This window comes from Ascochyta rabiei, chromosome 2 (genome assembly GCF_004011695.2).
Source record: "Ascochyta rabiei chromosome 2, complete sequence".
NCBI classification, from domain to species: Eukaryota; Fungi; Ascomycota; class Dothideomycetes; order Pleosporales; family Didymellaceae; genus Ascochyta; species Ascochyta rabiei.
Genome location: NC_082406.1, coordinates 159,560 through 177,583, shown reverse-complemented (window position 1 = coordinate 177,583; position 18,024 = coordinate 159,560). Strand labels below are relative to the sequence as shown.

Here is an 18,024-nt window from a genome sequence, read left to right as displayed (position 1 = left end):
TTCCAATCCCAATCCCTATCCATGACCATGACCATATCCTCCTCCTCCTCCTCCTCCTACCTATTCGTTACTCGACAAAAGACACAAGAAACAAGATACAAACACCAAAAAGAGAAGCTCGAACAGCGAAGAATAGTATTACCAGCTAACCTAAGCTGACCTAAGCTGACCTGCTGTAGCCTGAGCAGATGAAGCCTGAGCAGATGTATGTATGCCCACCAAAGCAAAGCAAAGCAAAGCAAAGCAAAGCAAAGCAAAGCAACCCGAACCGAACCGAACCGAACCGAACCGAACCCAATGAAAGAAATGAAAGAAATGAAAGAAATGAAAGAAAACCCGACTGGAGAGGGCAAACTCGACTTTCTCCCGATTGAAACCCCGAGGAAGAAAAACACCATCATCCATCCATTGAGTTTCTTTTTGCGCCATGGTGGACCAAACCAAACCCAATCAAACCAGACCAAACCAGACCAAACCAAACCAGAGCAAAGCAAAAGCATTACAGACGTACAAGAACACTCTCAGCTCAGCACCTCTGCCAGCAAGTCGTGCGTTCATCTCCCACGCACCAGCAGCAGTCGACCGTCCGCATCCTCTATCCATTTCGTGCAAAACAAACAGAACCAACTCGAGCTTTCTAGATGGCGAGCTAAATTCTCGAGCCACCGAAAAAGCGAGTCGAGGCCCTTGTGTGCGTGACGTTTGAAACAAGGCAGAGGCCGGCATGCGCTGCTGAGTTGTGGAGATTGGTCAGCACTACCTTCAACCGACGGTGCTTCCGAGTACGCTCTCCTCCTCAGCCGCTCTGCGGAAGTAGTCTGCGTCGACCAGCTCGCCGTGCGTGAGGTTGGCCGTGGGTGGCTCGGTACCCAGACCCGAGTCTGTGGGTGCAAAGTTCTCGGGGTTCTCCTTCATCTCCTCTGCCACGGCGGCTACCGCACGGTCAATGGCTGACTCGGTGGGCATAGGCATCTCAGAGACCTCAGAGGCCGTGACATCAGAGAGCTCGGAACCGGTGACGCCCGAGATCTCTGAGGCGTCGAGCTTGGCAGTTTGCTCATCGTCTTCTTCCTCTTCCGACTCCGACTCCGAGGCACCGTCAACGGCGCTCTCAGCGGGAGCAGTAGGGCGCGCGATTGTGGAACCGTACGAGGTGCGGCGGTCGAGATCACTACCGCTCATGTAAGAGCCAGAGCCGTACGTGTACTCGCTGCCGCAGTTCGAGCGACCATCGTCACCGGGCGTCTCGCCTTCGGCATAGCTCTCAGCGTAGTTGGACTCGCTGGCGACGCTGTAACGACGCTCAGTGCCCGCCTCGCTCACTACATCTTCCACAACGGATGGAGGAGCAACCGATGCTGGTGCGTGAGCCTCAGTCTCAGTCTCATCTTCCTCCGGAAGTGGAGCGTTCTCCTTGTTCGCCACAACGGCGCTGGGGCGACTGTTCCAGGATGACTTGCGTGGGCTCGTCTTGACGGAATGGGCGCGCTTGAGACCACCACTAGTGTTGGCCGTAGTGGGTGCGAGGTGAGTCTTCGCCGCAGGAGGAGCGTTGCCGCTGATCTGGCCCAGGGAGAAGATGCGGCGATCCGCGGAGCTGTTGGGTGCACTGCGACGGATAGCAGGGCGAGGCTTGAGCGCCATGTTGACCGCGTTGGCGGTTGCGCTGGGAGGCAACGATCGCTCCGCACCAGCATCGACACTCATGCGCTTCTTCAGCTTGCTAGGACTATTCGAACCTTTGGCAATCATCAAAGCCCGAGAGTGATCCATGATGCCGTTCAGGATGCGACGCTCAAGTGCGTCTGCTTTGGCGTCCATCATGTGCAGCTCCTCACGGCGAATGTCGAGCGCGGTGTGCAGCGACGACACCTCACCGGTGAGTCGGACCTTCTGGTTGGCAAGGTTCTCGCGCTCCGCCTGGAGAGAGGCGACGATTGCAAGAAGGGAGTCCTTCTCTTCTTTGAGCTCCTGCATTGTGCGGTCCTTCTCTTCCCTCAGCTCAGCCATGACACGTGCCTTCTCCTCCTTCAGCTCTTGGAGGACATGGTCCTTCTCGGCCTTCAGATCATCGAGCTCGGCGTGAAGCTGCTCCTTGTAGGCACCCTTCTCAACCTTGAGATTCTCGAGGTCGGCCTCAAGCTGTTCCTTCTGAGCCGAGCGGCGCTCGACAAGCAAAGCAAGCTCCTCCGCTTCACGCTCCTTCGACTCGTTGCCCTCGAGGGTGAGCTGAGTCTGCTTGGCGACAAACTCGCTTACTTCAACAGCTGTCACCTTGACCTGAGCGTGGATTTCGTCGAGACGCTCAAGCTGACCGGCAGCCTTGGCCGCATCATCTGCGTGGCCAATGAGTTTGTCCAGTTTCTCTTGAACAGCTGCATCGTCGTATGCAGCCGAGGGCTCAATGGCGAGCAGCTTGTCGAGCTTCTCCTGGACGGGAGCATCGTCATACTTCTCCGGCTCGGGAGCGGGAGCAGGTAGAAGCTTAGGAAGGTTTGCGAAGTGGGTCTGGATCTCCTCAGAGCGTGCCTTGGCTTCATCATGCATAGCCCGAGTGTGCTCATCAGCCTCCTCTTTTGACTTCTGGGCGTGGTCGTAATGCGCCTTGACGAGCGCTTCAATCTCGCGCAGGGCCATCATGAATTTGGGGTTGTGCTCGGTGATCTCGTCTTGCAGGCCGACGAAAATGTTCTCGATGTTCTTCAGCTCGTCACGGGTGTGAGAGTGCTCGGACTTGTCCTCAAGCTTCTGCTCTTCGAACTTGGCAACAGCGCTGTCGATCTTCTCCAGCGAGCCATCCAGCTTCTCGAATGCGGTGGCCGAGTCAGCACCCATCTTCGTCTGGTGCTCTTCGAAACGCTCGTTCATGCCGGCGATGGTAGCGCCAAGCGTATCGATGGTCAAGCGCAGCTCGTCGGCCATTGTCTTTGTGGTCTCCAAGATCTTCTCTTGCTCCTCGGCCTTCTCCTTCATCACTCGGGCCTGTTCGTCAGCAAGGAGCTGAGCGTCGTCGTACTTGGCCATCAGGACGTTGAACTTGTCGTCCAACTTCTCAGTGAAGTCGGCAACAATGGCGCCCTTGACTTGGTCATGCTTCTCGAGGTGAAGCGCAGACTGCTCAGCGTGACCGTTCTGCAGACCCTCAATGGACCCGTGAGCACGCTCGAATTCGCGAGCCAACGTCTCCATCAGCTCCTTGACGTCAGCAGTGACGTTGTTTGCGCCAATGGTCTCCTCGAGCGTAGCAAAGGACGTCTTCAAGCCTTCAATGGGTCCACCCTCGTTGAAGTTTGTCAAGATTTCCTCCTTCATCGTGTCCAGAGCGATCTTGACTTCTGCGATGTTCTCCACAAGAGTCTCAGCTTCCTTGCGACGATCGTCGAAGTTGTTCGCCGTCTTGAGGATGTCCTCTTCGTAGGTGTCCTTCATCTTCTCGTGACTGTCGCGGAACTCATGGATGAGGCCAGTCAGTTGTTCCATGTCGGCCTTTGACGGGATCTCTTCAGGATCGGGAATCTTCATGTCGTCGAGCTTAGCCTTGAGATCGTCGACGAGGAGGGAGACCGCATCGACATCCGCCTTGGTGGCCTTTGGATCGGCTTCATCGTCTGGCTTCGCTGCCTTCATCTCGTCGAGGGCTGTCTTGATGTCGTCGGCGATGACCTGAACGACCGTCACATCCGCTTTGGTAGCTCCTTCCTCTTCAATCTTCTTGGCGAGAGCGTCCAAGGCTTCTGATGTGGTTCGTACAACCAGCTCGACATCTTCCAGATTCTCTTTTGTGACGGCAGTGGCCGGGTCGGGGAAGACAAGCTCCTCGATCTTGGCCTTCGTGTTGACAAGAAGCGTCTCAATGGCGTCGGTGTCTTCCTTCTTGGCGAAGCCCTCGAGAATCGGCGGAGGGGTATCACGCTCCTGCAAGATGAGAACGGCCGCTTGAACTTCCTGCAGCATGCCCTCGATAGAGACAAGGTCGTCCTTCATGGCAGTTCCAGGAGCAGCGGCTGCTTCGGAAGCTGAAGCAGGGGCCTGGATGTTGGCGTCCATGGCTTCTATCTTCGCGTGGATTTGAGACAGGATGAACTCCATCTTCTCCACATCGTCGCGCTGTGTAGAGTCGGGAACGACCTCGCGGCTTGTGGTCTCTTCAACCTCCGTCACGGTCTCTTCGGCCGCTGGCTCGTCCGGAATCTCGCGATCTCCGGCTGGACCATCGCCAGGAACTTCAGCAAGCACCATCTCATTTCCAGCAGGAGCAGCATCGACCTCGACCTCGATCTCGACGTCTGGCGCTGGAGACGGCGCTGAAGCCGTGCCCTTGAGAAGAGCAACGTCTTCGCGCAAAGCTGCCAGGCCTTCTTTGAGTGTATCGAGGATCTCATATGACACAGTCATATCAACAGGCTTGTTGGCAAGAGTGGCCACGTCTGCTCGCAGGCCTTCGAGTCCATCGTTCAGGGCGTCCATGATCTCGCCCGACGAGGAGCCATCTCGAGGGCCATCAAGCTTCTTCTCCATGTGCGATTGGAGATCATCGAGTCCCAGGCGTACTGCCTCCAACACTTCCTCTGTGTCGGCTCGTCCGTGCTGGCGAGTGAGGCCATCTGATTGGCGGATCTGCTCGAGTTCTCCACGGAAAGCCTCGAGGAGTTCTTCGTTGACACTCGCAGATGCGGATGACGCCTTGAGCTCGTCGAGACTGGCTTTGATAGCATCGAGGATCTCTGCTTTGTTGTTGTTGTCGTCGTCACCAGCAGGAACAAGTGCGCCGCCGAGTGACTCCTTCAGTGCTCCTATTTCAGCTTGCAGAACGGTAACGCTCTCCTTGGAAGTGGTGTCGTGAGCTGCGCGCAGACCCTCTACGAGCTCCCGAAGAGCATCGATGATGTCGTCCTTGTCGGCGCCACCGGATTTCATGAGCGAACCACCAATGGTTTCGCGCAGATGCTCAAACTCTTCCTTCATGGCGGCAAGGAGGTCGTCATTGGGTGTTGATGTAGCAGTAGCTTCGCGTAGCCCGACCTGAAGTCCGTCCAATCCGGCTTCCAGCTTCTCAAGGACATCGTTCTTGTGGCCTGCGGTGTCTCCAAGGATGACTTCTTTCAGTTGGTCGAATTCGTGCTTCAAGGCTTCGTTGATATCATCGCTCGAATCAGCATCTTCGCTACGCAAAGCGACCTGAGAATTCATCTGCTCGAACCCAGCCTTGAGCGCTGCCAGCAGCTCTTCCTTGTCGTCAGAGGCCGGGACCAGCTTGGCGCTCAGGCCCTCGTGGAGAACCTCAAGCTCGGTTTTGATAAAGGTGACCATGTCGCCACGGCTCCACTCCTGATCTCCACGGGGACCTTCAGCAACGTAGCCCTGCACGTCTTCGCGCAGCTTGTCCAGCTCTACGCGGAAAGAATCGACAATGAGATCTTGCTGGTGTGCGTCAGGAGCCTTGTCGAAGTGACCTTGGAGCTCGGCCCCGAGCCTGTCCAGACCATCTCGAAGCGCATCCAGAACCTGCTCAGTGTCGCGTCCGTTGGCGGCTGAGTAGTCCTTGAACTCGGTGTGTATGCTGTCGACAAGAGCTTGGATGCGCTGGACAATGACCTCGTTGTTGGCATCGACATCAGGCTGTGACGCTTCCAGGCCAGCCTTGACAGCGTCGAACAGCGCCTCTTGAGGGATCTCAACCTCCTGAGGGCCGAATTCATGTGTGGAGAGGGCTTCCTTGATAGCGTCTAGGAGTACATCGCGCGAGAGGCCATCCGTCTGAGGCTGCTGAGGAACGAGAGACGGCTTCAGCTCCTCGAGCGAGTCGCGAACGGCCATGAGGATTTCCTCGCGAATCTCGTTGGCCTCGTTGACGGGTGGAGGCAGGCGGAGCTGCTGCAGCGAGTCCTGGATCATGTCGGCAATGTCATCCTTGGAGACGGCGCCGGACCCGTGGTAGTCTTGCAGACCGTCGCGAAGGCACTGCAGGATCTCATCCCGTTCCAGGCCGAACTGCTGGATCTCGACGTTCGGCTTCATCTCGACGCTGTCGTACGCTTCGCGGATTGCGGCGACGATGGCTTCTTTGTCGAGGGGTGCGCCCTGGGCAGAGTACTGGTCGAGACCACGCTCTGCCAGTGCGTGTTTGACGACGTCGTAGACCTCGTTGTTATCGACAGTCCCGCGAGTGACTACAGAAGACATGGATTGCCGTCGTCGTTCGCGCATGACCTTGTCCATGTGCTCCTTGAGGTCGTCGAGGCCTGCCTGGATGATGGCGTTGATCTCTTGGGTTGTCTGCTCTGGGTCGGCGTGTGGCTCTACGGCCTTGGCTTGCTCGGCCTCTTCAATCTTGCGAGCGAGCTCTCGACCCATGCCGAGGACTTCGCCTCGCAGGTCTTGGACGAGCGACTTGGTGGCCATGGTCACGCAGCCCGACTCGGCGGCCGTGTCTTTGATCTTGCGGAGGTAGGTCAGCATCTCTTCGCTGACGAAGTCGGCTGCCTTGGGACTTGTGTAGGTGTCGGAGAGGGTTCGTGTGAGCGCACCCGATCCAGGGGATGGCTGGAAAGAGGCCGAGCCTGGAGGAGCGAGGTTGCTGGCAGCAGAGCCTTGCTTGACAAACTCGACCAGCTCGGACACCTTCTTTGCCGTGTCGCCGTTGGCCTTGTCGACAATGAGCTGGAGAGTCGCAATCAAGCGCTCCTGCCCGTCTTTGGTGACCATCTCGCGGATGATCTTCTCCAGCATGGCTACGCTGGCGGCGCCCTCGACGGAGTATGGGTTGGGGCTGCCCATCCTCTCGTCTGCCCAAGCGCTCGGCGAAGACATGCGAGGGAAGGTGAACTGCTTGGTCGGTGTCATGTGGGGGTCGTGGAGGTTCAGGGGCGCGGAGCGGGCCTCTTCTACCGCGGCGGCGGCAGCGGCAGTCGCCTTCTGCTTCTCGCTCATGGAGCTGAGGAGGTCCTTGAGCGACTGGCGAATGTCCTCGTCGCGGCTGTTGGTGGCTTCCTTCAGGCTGATGAGGTCGGTGGCGTTGTCCTTGCTCCGACGGCTGAGCTGGGACATGTCCTTTTGCAAGCTGGAGACGATGTTTGCGATGCTGAGGAGCTGTGTAGAAATGGAGTCGAGAGGCTGTCCTGGCGCTGGCGCTGGCGCTGGCGCTGGCGCGGGCGTGGGCGTGGACGCGTTGGTGGTGGTCTGGAGGGGAGGGTCAAGAATGTGCGGAGGAATGGTCATGGTCTGCAGGGCCTTCATCGTGGCCGAGGGTGGTGTGTTCTCGCCCAGGATGGCGCGATGGCTGGGCCGCGTGGTGGGCGTGTGGGCGAGGTCGTAGGGGTTGGGGGGCGAGGGCGTGCCCCACTGGCCAAAGCGGGCGTCCATGTCCTTGCCAAAGTAGTCTCGCTCGGCCTCGCGCGAACGGGAGCCGTCGCGGGTCTGGGGGCGGTCGGGCGACCGGTCGGGCGACTTGTGTGTGTCGAGGTAGGTTCGGAGGTCGCGGACGCCGCTGGGCTGCAACGACTGCATGCGCTTGTGCTGGTTGCCCTTGATCAGCGAGCGCTCGGGGGAGCGCGAGGGCATGGGGTTGGTGGTGTAGGAGCTCGTGGGCAGGCTCTCGCGCGCCTTGTCCTCGAGCGCCTTTGCTGCGCGCATGATGGCGGCCGATGTGTTGGGACGGGTGGTGAGCGTGGGCGAGCCGGGGTTGAGCGGCAGCGGCGGCGGGGCTCGGTCTGGGTCTGCGCTGTCCCACCTGGGGGGTGTTAGCCGGGCGTGGGAGCGAGGGGGTCTGGCGTGCGGCGTTGTTACATGGGAATCGAGCGGTCTGTGGACGAAAACGAGGAGCCGTGGTGGCGGACCAGCTCGCGGTCCTGCGAGTGTTCGCGCTCCATGGACGCCATTGCGAGGGCGTGCAGGCGGCGGGCAGTGTGAGGGCGTGCAGGCGGCGGGCAGTGCGAGGGCGTGCAGGCGGCGGGCAGTGCGAGGGCGTGCAGGCGGCGGGCAGTGCGAGGGCGTGCAGGCGGCAGGCAAGAGACGACGTGCAGGCGGCAGGCGGCAGGCAAGAGACGACGTGCAGGCGGCAGGCGGCAGGCGGCAGGCAAGAGACGGCGGACGCGCAAACGACTCGGCGGTCCAGCGCGGGGGTAGCGTACGGGGTCGTGAAGTCGTGAGTGTGGGAGGACGTCTTGCTCGTCGCGTCGTGGTCAGGCCGGGCGAGGGCAGTCGCTATGTACTGCACGCTTGTTTACCAACATGGGCCGACACGGGCTGCACGTCATCTCATTCGCCGGGCTAGGCGCGACTGCCAACACAGCACCTCACCGCACCCGTCACCCCGGCAGCAGCCTCGCCCGCGCCTCTGCACAGCGAGCGCCGGGTGCAGGCTGGATGCCCGTGGCCCACGTCCAACAGCTGTCCGCGATGCGCAAACGCCCCGAGGCCGCCTCCGCACAGCGCCTGCAGCTCGACGTCGTCCGTTGCTATGGGGCTGCCCGAGTGCCCGAGCGGGCGAGCGGGCGAGCGGGCGCGCGGGCGAGCTTGGGCCCTGCCGCGCTGACTGGCGCTGACTGGCGCTGACGTGCGGGGCGGACGTGTGCCCAGCCTGCCGCGCTGACGGGCCGAAAGCAGGTGAGGCGGACGTGTGCCAAGCCCTCCCGCCGCCGCCGCCGCCGCCGCCGCCGCATCTCAGTGTGCCTCCCTCCGGCGGGCGAGCTTGTGCCTGTGCATCACCACTCGAGCTCTCCACACCCGCCACATCGCCCGCCCATCGCCCGCCCATCGCACGCCCATCGCAGCCCACCCCCCGTCTCTGCAACACCCCCATCTCTGCAACACCCCCGTCTCTGCAACACCCCCGTCTCTGCAACACCCCCGTCTCTGCAACACCCCCGTCTCTGCAACACCCCCGTCTCTGCAACACCCCCGTCTCTGCAACCCCCACCCAGCATGGCCGCCGCAGACACGGGCAAGCGGATAGAGGAGGCGCAGAAGCTCGCGAAGACGGAGCCCGCAAAGGCCGAGAAGATCTACCAGGACGTGCTGTCACAGGACCCCGGCAGCAACGAGCAGGCCATCAAGCACTACGAGACAGCCCTGCTCGCCCTCGGAGACCTGTACCGCGACCAGAACAAGGCCGACGCCCTCGCCGAGCTCGTCAGACAGGCCCGCTCCGTGCTGTCGTCGTTTGCCAAAGCAAAGACATCCAAGCTGGGTAAGGCAGCGCCCGCTGCTACACCCCTCACCCCAACCCCCAACCCCCAACCCCCAATGCTAACCCCTCCCCAGTGCGCCAGCTGCTCGACCTCTTCACCGCCATCCCCAACACCACCGACACCCAGATCTCCGTCACAAAGTCATGCATAGACTGGGCCGTGTCCGAGCGGAGAGGCTTCCTGCGACAGAACCTCGAGACCCGCCTCGTCTCGCTGTACATGGCCAAGCAGTCGTACTACGAGGCCCTGGCCCTCATCAACAGCCTGCTCAAGGAGCTCAAGCGTCTGGACGACAAGCTGGTCCTGGTCGAGGTCCAGCTGCTGGAATCGAGAGTCTACCACGCCCTCGGCAACATCTCAAAGGGCCGCGCCGCCCTCACCTCCGCACGAACCTCGGCCGCCTCCGTCTACACCCCGCCCCTGCTGCAGGCCGGCCTGGACATGCAGAGCGGCATGCTGCACGCAGAGGACGGCGACTTCAACACCTCCTTTTCCTACTTCATCGAGGCCATGGAGGGATACCACTCGCAGGACGAGGAGCAAAAGGCCACCTCCGCGCTCCAGTACATGCTGCTCTGCAAGATCATGCTCAACCTGGGCGACGACGTCAACACCCTCATGACCTCCAAGCACGCTGTCAAGTACGCCGGCAAGCGCCTCGACGCCATGAAGGCCGTTGCGCGAGCACACACCAACCGCAGTCTTGAGGAGTACGAGAGCGCCTTGACGGAATTCAGACAGGAGCTGGGTAGCGACCGCTTCATCACGAGCCATCTTCGGCGCCTCTACGACAACATGCTGGAGCAGAACCTGATCAAGGTCATCGAGCCCTACAGCCGAGTCGAGATCGTCCACGTCGCCAAGATGGTCGGCCTGGACACGGTGCAGGTCGAGCGCAAGCTCTCACAGATGATCCTCGACAAAGTCATCATCGGCGTCCTGGACCAGGGCGCCGGCTGCCTGATTGTGTACGACGAGTCGGAACGCGACAAGGGCTACGACGCCGCCCTGAACACGATCGAGAAGCTGAACAGCGTCGTCGAGGTCCTGTACACAAACCAGGCGTCGATGCTCGAGTAGCTCGTGCGTGCAGAGAATGAGGCCACCTGGACTGTGTACTCTACACGCATAGCATAGACGGCACAGCCCGCATAATGAACATGATCAAGTACAAGCCAGATGAACTGAAACCAATCAGAACCCTCCTCGCGTGCACGCTAACGTTGAGCTTCTCCACCTGGCCTCGTGTCTATCTTTCTTTACAACGGATGCAACCTCACTACCTACTACTACCTGAGATTCTATTACACATTAGAGATAATAATAGTCTCTTTCTTTAGTTATAATAGATAGGCAACCTTACTACCTACTACTACCTAAGATTCTCTATTATATATTAGAGATAATAATAGTCTCTTTCTTTAGTTATAATGGATAGGTAACCTTACTACCTACTACTATATAAGATTCTCTATTATATATATTAGAGATAATAATAGTCTCTTTCTTTAGTTGTAATAGATCTGTAACCTTACTACCTACTACTACACGAGATTCTCCATCACACGCGTCAGAGACGATGAATAGTCTACCTTACCACCGTGCAAGGAACTCCCCGAGTCCAAACTTTCCCCTCTACAGCCCAACTCACGCAGATCTGTATTTACCATTCAGAAGCTGATACAAGTATACAGGTGTTGAGAACCAGGACATCTCGCACAAGCAACCTCCTCGGGACAAAAGAGTGGCCAACTCTGTGATTGCTAGTAGACAATGTATATATATGCATATAGAACCTGCACGAGCTTTGTTGGGTGTGTCTGCTACAACATCTCGCCCTCGTCGTCCAACCCGCCCTCGCCCTCGCTGTCCCACTCCACGTCTCCCGCCGCCTCGTCCGCACGCCGCTGCACCTCCTTCAGCCCGCTCATCTCCTCCACCCACCCCCGCTCGTCCAGCGCCCGCTGCACAAACCCCCACGGGTCTGCCTCGTACGCCTCTAGCACTGTGGCGCTGCACGCGGAGCAGCAGTCGTACGGCTGGCCCGCGACCTGCAGGTTCGTAAAGGTGGAGAGGTAGCCGCGGATGGTGTGCGGAATGGTGCCGAGGGGGTGGACAAAGGGCGGTGGGAGGGAGGGGTGGGAGGCTGCTGCTGCTGGAGTGGACGTGGATGTGGGAGTGGGTTTGGTGGTCGAAGGAGCAGGGGCTAGGGATTTGTAGGGGTGTTGGAGGATGGAAACCAGGAGCTCGACTAGCAGGCTCGATGCTAGCGGGGCGATTCCTGGGCGCGTGACGGTGCATTGTTGGTCGAGGGTTGCATTGCTGAGGGACTGCATTCGTTCGTGTTAGCAAGCATGGACGCTTGGAGGGGAGGGAGCACTCACGTCTGCGGGCGCAACGACGTCGTTGCAGAAGTAGCAGCCGAGTTCTACTTGCCCATCCTGCGTGGGCTTCAGGCCGTGGCGCATGACGACGAACGTGTCGAAGCCGAGGGCGGCGTTGAGGACGATTTTGCCGGCCGACTTGCCCATGACGGTGGGTAGCCATCTGCTCTCTCGTGTGTCCATGAGCAGGAAGATGGCGTCGTGTTCGGCGATGAGTTTCTGCAGTTTGTCAAAGTGCTCCTTCGTCTTGGTCTGGTCTGTGATGGGGTGCCCGAGCATAGGCACTTCCATGACGTGCCCCTGTGCGTCGACACCGGGGTAGATCTCCTCAAGTGCTTCGGCGGCGCGCTCTGCCTTCTTCGCGCCGCCTTGGAGACAGTCTTTGAAGTTGAACAGAGGCTGTCGGACGGGGTTCGAGAAGCTGACGTTTGCGTTGTCGATGAACGTGATCTTCCGGACGCCCCAGCCCATCAGTGTTCGGGAGACGTACGATCCCAACGTGCCGGCTCCGAGCAGCAAGCATTTGCAGTTCTTGATGACATCCAGGTCGATGTTGGGCGCTATGCGCCACTTGATGAGCTTCAGATTGAGATCGACAGCCTGGTCTGCCAGCTTCCGCTCGTCCATGTACTCGGAGAGGTCGACGTTGCGCGATGTCAGCTTGCCAGCCTCTGTGCGCTCCCAGCCAGTGACTTTGGGCAGCGTTGGTGCATTGGGACGAGCACTCGGTCCCTCAGTCGCTGTGGTTGAGACCTCGGCGATGGGATCTGATTTGATCTGAAGTATGAGGGAGTTCGGTTGGTCTCTCCGTAGGTGAGTGTCGCGGTAGCATATGATCTGTGCGTCGTTCAACCGCCAGCGATGTCTTATAAGGATGAGCAGATTCCTCAGCGGCCACCCCGGGTTGTCTGTGTAGGTCGAGGGATCTGAAAAGCCTATGAAGCGGTCCTGGCTGTCCACGTCATCGAAGAAGCCCTTCTCGTACGCGCCCAGTTTTCCAACCACCCACTTGTAGCCTATCTCTTCCGCTGGCGTGACCGGTGTGACTGGCGTGACCGGTGTCTTTGGGGCGTCATCTACCTCGCCGCCGCCATGGACGCGCTTGGCGATGAAGAAGCCCCTTTGCCGTACGTCGTTGCTGTACTTGAAGGTCTGCACTGCATCCACCAGGTGTGTGGTCTCGCTTGCGCTCAGCTTGCTCGTGTCACCAACCTGCTTCCACTGGGGGTCGGACTGTATGGCAGGGAAGCCGAAGTGGTAGGTGAACTTGTACTTTTTCAGGTTCGCAAAGATGATGGCTGTGAAGGAGGACAGGAGAGAGGGACACTCGTAGATGGAGCCGTCGTGGATGGCGTCCCATATCTGCGCGTATCGGTTAGCTGGAGCAGATGACGCCGGGGATGTGGCGCACTGTCTGAGCGCATCTGTCGAGTGTGGCTGTGCGATCGAGGTTCTTGTAGTCCTCTATGGTGTTGCAGTTCTTGATGATGCCCTCGGCGCGGCAGTGGTTGGGCGGAGTGCTACGGTTCCCTTGGATCAGCGCGGCCGCATACGGGACTGGAGCGGAAGGACGCACTCGTCTGATGTCAGCGCATTGGGGTGTATCTGTATGCGCATGGAGCGCGAGGCGTGGTCGCCCGGGCGAGTCTCGTACAAGCCGAGCACCTTGCGCGCCGAGTCGTCGAGCTTGTCATGGTTGATCTTGATATGCGCAAGCGCTGCATAAAACTGCACGTCGACGTCGCTCTGCCAGGGTGCGAACTTGAGCGTCGCCATGGTGGGGATTAGCGCGGGCGGAGCACTTCTGGTGCTGCGATTACGATCACGGTGTATGGGTGTGTATGTGCAAGAGAGGGCAGAGAGCAGAGAGCAGAGGGGAGTCACAAGTATCGACGCTGGTTACAAAGCAGTGCACGTGAGCGCTATGGTTGCGTGGGTGCGTGGGTGCGTGGGTGTGTGGGTGTGTGGGTGTGTGGGTGCTAGGTGCTAGGAGAGTGGTCAGGTTGCCAGGCACCGTTCGTTGGCCTGGTGGGCGGTGTCTTGAATGTCTTGCAGCTGCGACGCACCTGGCACCTGAGCTCGCTGCCCCGCCCCGAGGCCCAGAAGTGGGGCGGCGGCTCGACGCGTGCCTGCAGCTGCTGACGCGCTAGGACGCGCTAGGACACGCTCCACCCTCCACCCTCCACGTCTGCGCTGTGTCCACTGTTGGCCATCTCGAAGATACACCAGCAATCTGTTGTCGTGCTTTCTTGTGCCAAGCGGCCGTTATGCTTATTGGACTGTGTGGAGGCAAGCGCCCAGCTGGCCACGCCGAGCAGCCGCTGACGTCGCCCAGGAATTTGCGCGGGCAAGTCATCGATAGCTTCCTACCTCATCGACGAGCATGGCTTCAAGCGCCTCCGTCTAGCCCGCACCGCTGCCACACCCATCGTCGAAAAGTCGGCATCTGACGCACACGTCCCCTCTCCATCAGCCTCTACGGCCATCGAGCACACATTTGCACATGTCGACGCTCTGCTCGAATTCGTCACCCTCAGATGGAGAGAACGATGGGTCACGACTGACATCTGGGACGACAAGGTGCTTGACGCACTCCTTCGACGCCCCTTCTTCCTCTTCATCAGCGTCGACGCACCCGTCAGCGTACGCTGGCAGCGCTTCAAGGACCGCTGTGCCGTCGACAGCCTCACACCTCCCACGCTCCAAGACTTCGTCCTGCGCAACGATGCCCACCTCTTCGCCCAACGCACCGGTCTCAGCGCTCTGTTCCAACGAGCACAGCTCAAGCTGCTGAACTCCACCACGTCGATTGCCTCGCTGCGAGACGCCGTACGCTCACTGAACCTCACGGACGAAGCACGACTCCGCCCCAGCTGGGACCAGTACTTTATGCAGCTGGCGGATCTTGCAGCATTGCGAAGCAACTGCATGAAGCGGCGGGTCGGCTGCGTTGTTGTCAGGGAGAAACGAGTCATCAGCACTGGCTACAACGGCACGCCAAGGGGCATGACCAACTGCAACGAGGGTGGATGTACGTTCATGCGGTCGTTGGAGATGAAAACACGACTGATCAGCTGCAGGCCCACGATGCAACAACGCCGCAAAAGGGGGCGTAGGTTTATCCACGTGTCTGTGCCTACACGCCGAAGAGAACGCTCTTCTCGAAGCTGGACGAGATCGCATCGGCGAATCGGCGATTCTCTACTGCAACACCTGCCCGTGTTTGACATGCAGCGTCAAGATCACGCAGGTCGGCATTAGTGAAGTCGTGTATAATCAGGGCTACCTTGTGGACGACCAGACGGCCCGCATCTTTGCTGAGAGTGGTGTAAAGCTACGTCAGTTTTCACCACCTGCAGATGGACTAGTGGACCTTTCGCTAGGCGCCCCTCCCAAAACGCCGGTACAGAGCGAAGACGTTCGCGAGATACTGAGCAGTGACGACTTTGTAAGGCCGTTGTGAATATCAGAAGTGTACAACTCCCAGGAATTATTTCCTTGCTTTGAGCGAACTAGGTCTAAAACCCCCGCTTGCTGCGAACTAAACTGCATATTGCGCCACTCACGCTGGGAAACATCGTTCCCCTCATTCCATCATGTGCTGGTTGCCCTGGTCGGCTTCTTACGACCGGCTTCGTGAGCATTGCTTTCACCATGAGTTCAGATGTTTGCTGGTCCACCTAAGCGATCGCATGCCGCCAATTGGTTACAGACTAAGTGTTCTACTAGTAGTATACTAGAAACACCGTGATTGTGACAATGCTTCGAGGTTTCTTCAGCTCGTTATGGTGGCCTTTAACAACAAGCGCGCGATCGGCACCTCTTCACTCGGACTTCATGCCTCGCAATCCCTGAACAGTAAGATTCGCGTAGCCGCCAACCATGGCTTTACCGAACCGAGATCGTAAGCAGATTGATAAATCCAACGCAGATCCTCCATACGTCATCCTCTGGCCGTTCGCCAATGATTTGGCATCACAAGGACAGGGACAAGATGCTGCTATGCCACTTGGGTTCATCTGTGTCGTCGTGTACATGAATTCTACGCTGAACTGCCAAGCTGTTCGTATGGTGTATTGCCCCGTCTCTCATCCCGTGAACGCCAAGCGATGGTGAGATGGCATTATGATCATGATCATGATCAATCTACATAGCAGCGTTGCAAGCCTGCAGAGCGCCAATAACGCTCAACGTCATCAGAGGCGAGATTGCGTAAACGATCTGGCCACACATTAGTAAATGTTCGCACGAGGGCCGTGGGAGTAATACTGACAGCTAAAAACTTCGCAATGATCATCTTGTCTTCGTGCTCGGCGTCTGACACGTCAGCGAGTACCATGACCTTCATGGCACTCGGTCCGGCAGGCATCAACATCATGACGAACCACAGCATAGGATTTTGGGGCAGCCATGAGGTTTTCGCGGCTAGCGCATATACCAGAGCCACGCTGATACTGCTTGCTGTTAGCTGTCTTGCACGAAGAGTGATGGTAGGTGACTTACGCCGGCCAGATGAAATATCTGACAACAGTGACAATGGCAATGGGTGTCCAGTTCAGTGTCCCTGTGTTTTCTCCGCGTTTCTCTTTACGCAGTGCCTGCGCAAGCTTCACGCCCACGACTACGACCTGCAGCGTAACGAAAAGCTGGCCGATATTCTTGATACTCTGGGTGAGCCAGGCGTTGAGGTAGCCGCCCTCATTGCTATCTGCGAAGAAGAGCTTGTGCAGGGGAGGAGCGAGACCAATGACTGCTCCAAGAATGGCTCCAATCAGAGGGGGCGTCATGAAATTGTACACTGCGGTGATAGCTGTCTGGAGAAACGATGGGAGCTTGTCCATGGAGCTGTTCACGATGCTGTGGGTATGCTTGTTCGTCCTGTGCAGGCGATGTCTGACTGCACGAGGGAGGAGGGAGGTTTCAGGCGCAGAGTCTGAAGACTCGTTGTCATCGTCCTCATTTTCGTTATCATCTTCTTGCGCCTCTGGGTCATCGCGGTACCGCTGGCGAGGCGCACCGTCGCCCTGCACATCGTTTGCGTTTCCATTCTGCTGTTCGTTGCTGTCTTCAGGGCCATCCTCGTTGTCACCATTCAGCTCACTAGGACCAATGCCAAAAGTGAGAGCATGCGACACAACCGCCGAGACCAGGAAGTAAGTTCGTGCACGTGACACTGCTTCGGATGTTTTCTCGCCAGACGACACAAGAGGACTGAGAATACCAGTCGTCTCCAGCGATTGGATAAGAAGTAGTGGAAGCGACGTAGTGTTGTTGAAGGCGATCGCGGGAATGGTCCATCGTGGGAGGTTGAACACTTTACAGAGCACGCGACCAAGGAAGATAGAGAGGACATTGTAAACAATAGCCCAGACTAGTCGTGTTGTTAGCACGAGACATTGCACCCTTGAATATAGTCAAGGAAACTTACGTATAATAGGGACGTATTCATGTGCTGTCTCAGGATTCAAGTTTTCGCCCAGATTGTTGATCAATAGGCACGGCAGCAAGACCTTGACAGAAGTCTTGGAGATTTTGCTTGCTGCATCGGCATCCAGTAGGCCGAACTGAGAGAAAGCTACTCCGAAGCTGATGGTGAGAATGACAGAGACCGTAGCCTGGATGCCTCCCACAAGAGGTTGGACGATACCGCTCATGGCGAGTGTTTGTTGTTGGCGAGAGCTGAGAATCGAGGGCTGAGGATCGAGAGCTGAGAGCTGAGGGAGAAGCGTTAAAAGCCTGCGAGATCTTCACTGTAGGTTCGTGGCTTAATTCCTATCCCCGTCAGTCTCGACCTGAAGCGAATCGATTCTCCGTGCCAATGTTAGCATTCAGGTATTCGTCGAGCCAAGGGCGACATTTTGGAGGCGCCAATGGTTTTGGCGCTCGAGTGGAGCTTCCTGTGACGTCAACGCGGCAAGTACGAAAGGAGCCATCTTTGTCTTGCAACAATCGTTATCTGCTGCGTGCGGCTTTTGAGCTTGAATCGAAACGAAGAAAGTTGTCAAAGATACGTCGTCAGAGCTCGCGTGCTGCTATACTGAAGACAGAATGGCGTATCCAATGGCTAGGTTGATGGACAGGTACCCGGAGAGCCGCCCGATCCGCAATGCCGTGAACATGGGATTTCGAGCGGCGTTGGCGCCGAGCTTCAATACGAACGTCCCGCAACGACGTCAGCGCAATCGCTGTTAGCCCCGATGCCTACGTGTCAAGCCATTACGACCGTTGACGTTGAAGTCTACTTGTCTCTAGCTGGCGCACCAGATGGAGCGGGATCAACCAGAGGTCTTCACAGCAACAAGAATAGCAAAAGATCTGACCCCAGCAACGCAAGCTTTATGATTGCAACCAGTAGGCTTTTCATCTGGCTGATCGATATGCAACAAAATCGCAGTCTCTTCCTGGGCTCCATGTATACGATACTACGTTGTAGTTGACACATGCCCCCCCGA

The 18,024-nt window shown here is 58.1% G+C and overlaps 5 protein-coding genes across 5 annotated transcripts, besides 17 other annotated features; 2 read left to right on the top strand and 3 right to left on the bottom strand.

Moving 5' to 3' along the window:
• Window positions 1-39: part of a tandem repeat that runs on past the window's edge.
• Window positions 37-62: a tandem repeat.
• An 11-nt stretch (window positions 63-73) lies between these two features.
• Window positions 74-117: a tandem repeat.
• Window positions 118-145: 28 nt separating this feature from the next.
• Window positions 146-172: a tandem repeat.
• A 47-nt stretch (window positions 173-219) lies between these two features.
• Window positions 220-262: a tandem repeat.
• A 1-nt stretch (window position 263) lies between these two features.
• Window positions 264-295: a tandem repeat.
• A 1-nt stretch (window position 296) lies between these two features.
• Window positions 297-334: a tandem repeat.
• A 100-nt stretch (window positions 335-434) lies between these two features.
• Window positions 435-495: a tandem repeat.
• A 267-nt stretch (window positions 496-762) lies between these two features.
• On the bottom strand, window positions 763-7,877 carry EKO05_0001032 (uncharacterized protein; the record flags this gene model as incomplete). The annotated part of the gene is made up of 2 exons (XM_038937323.1): window positions 763-7,729; window positions 7,786-7,877. 2 exons carry the CDS (start codon window positions 7,875-7,877, stop codon window positions 763-765), a joined length of 7,059 nt encoding a protein of 2,352 aa, XP_038801796.1.
• Window positions 7,119-7,154: a tandem repeat.
• Window positions 7,411-7,445: a tandem repeat.
• Window positions 7,878-8,017: 140 nt separating the features above from the next.
• Window positions 8,018-8,076: a tandem repeat.
• A 153-nt stretch (window positions 8,077-8,229) lies between these two features.
• On the top strand, window positions 8,230-10,268 carry EKO05_0001031 (26S proteasome regulatory subunit rpn6; the record flags this gene model as incomplete). Its single annotated transcript, XM_038937103.1, has 3 exons — window positions 8,230-8,448; window positions 8,605-9,187; window positions 9,262-10,268. The coding sequence occupies 3 exons, from the start codon at window positions 8,230-8,232 to the stop codon at window positions 10,266-10,268; spliced, it is 1,809 nt and encodes a 602-aa protein (XP_038801795.1).
• Window positions 8,478-8,514: a tandem repeat.
• Window positions 8,631-8,658: a tandem repeat.
• Window positions 9,210-9,244: a tandem repeat.
• Window positions 9,245-9,259: a tandem repeat.
• Window positions 10,269-11,011: 743 nt separating the features above from the next.
• On the bottom strand, window positions 11,012-13,348 carry EKO05_0001030 (dCMP deaminase; the record flags this gene model as incomplete). Its single annotated transcript, XM_038937372.1, has 4 exons — window positions 11,012-11,518; window positions 11,573-12,934; window positions 12,984-13,092; window positions 13,149-13,348. The coding sequence occupies 4 exons, from the start codon at window positions 13,346-13,348 to the stop codon at window positions 11,012-11,014; spliced, it is 2,178 nt and encodes a 725-aa protein (XP_038801794.1).
• A 156-nt stretch (window positions 13,349-13,504) lies between these two features.
• Window positions 13,505-13,551: a tandem repeat.
• Window positions 13,552-13,839: 288 nt separating this feature from the next.
• On the top strand, window positions 13,840-15,035 carry EKO05_0001029 (dCMP deaminase; the record flags this gene model as incomplete). The annotated part of the gene is made up of 3 exons (XM_059635560.1): window positions 13,840-13,861; window positions 13,908-14,603; window positions 14,653-15,035. 3 exons carry the CDS (start codon window positions 13,840-13,842, stop codon window positions 15,033-15,035), a joined length of 1,101 nt encoding a protein of 366 aa, XP_059491543.1.
• Window positions 15,036-15,718: 683 nt separating this feature from the next.
• EKO05_0001028 (uncharacterized protein) lies at window positions 15,719-17,226 on the bottom strand (the record flags this gene model as incomplete). Its single annotated transcript, XM_038937413.2, has 4 exons — window positions 15,719-15,793; window positions 15,846-16,026; window positions 16,076-16,943; window positions 17,001-17,226. 4 exons carry the CDS (start codon window positions 17,224-17,226, stop codon window positions 15,719-15,721), a joined length of 1,350 nt encoding a protein of 449 aa, XP_038801792.2.
• Window positions 17,227-17,246: 20 nt separating this feature from the next.
• Window positions 17,247-17,291: a tandem repeat.
• Window positions 17,292-18,024: the final 733 nt, after the last annotated feature.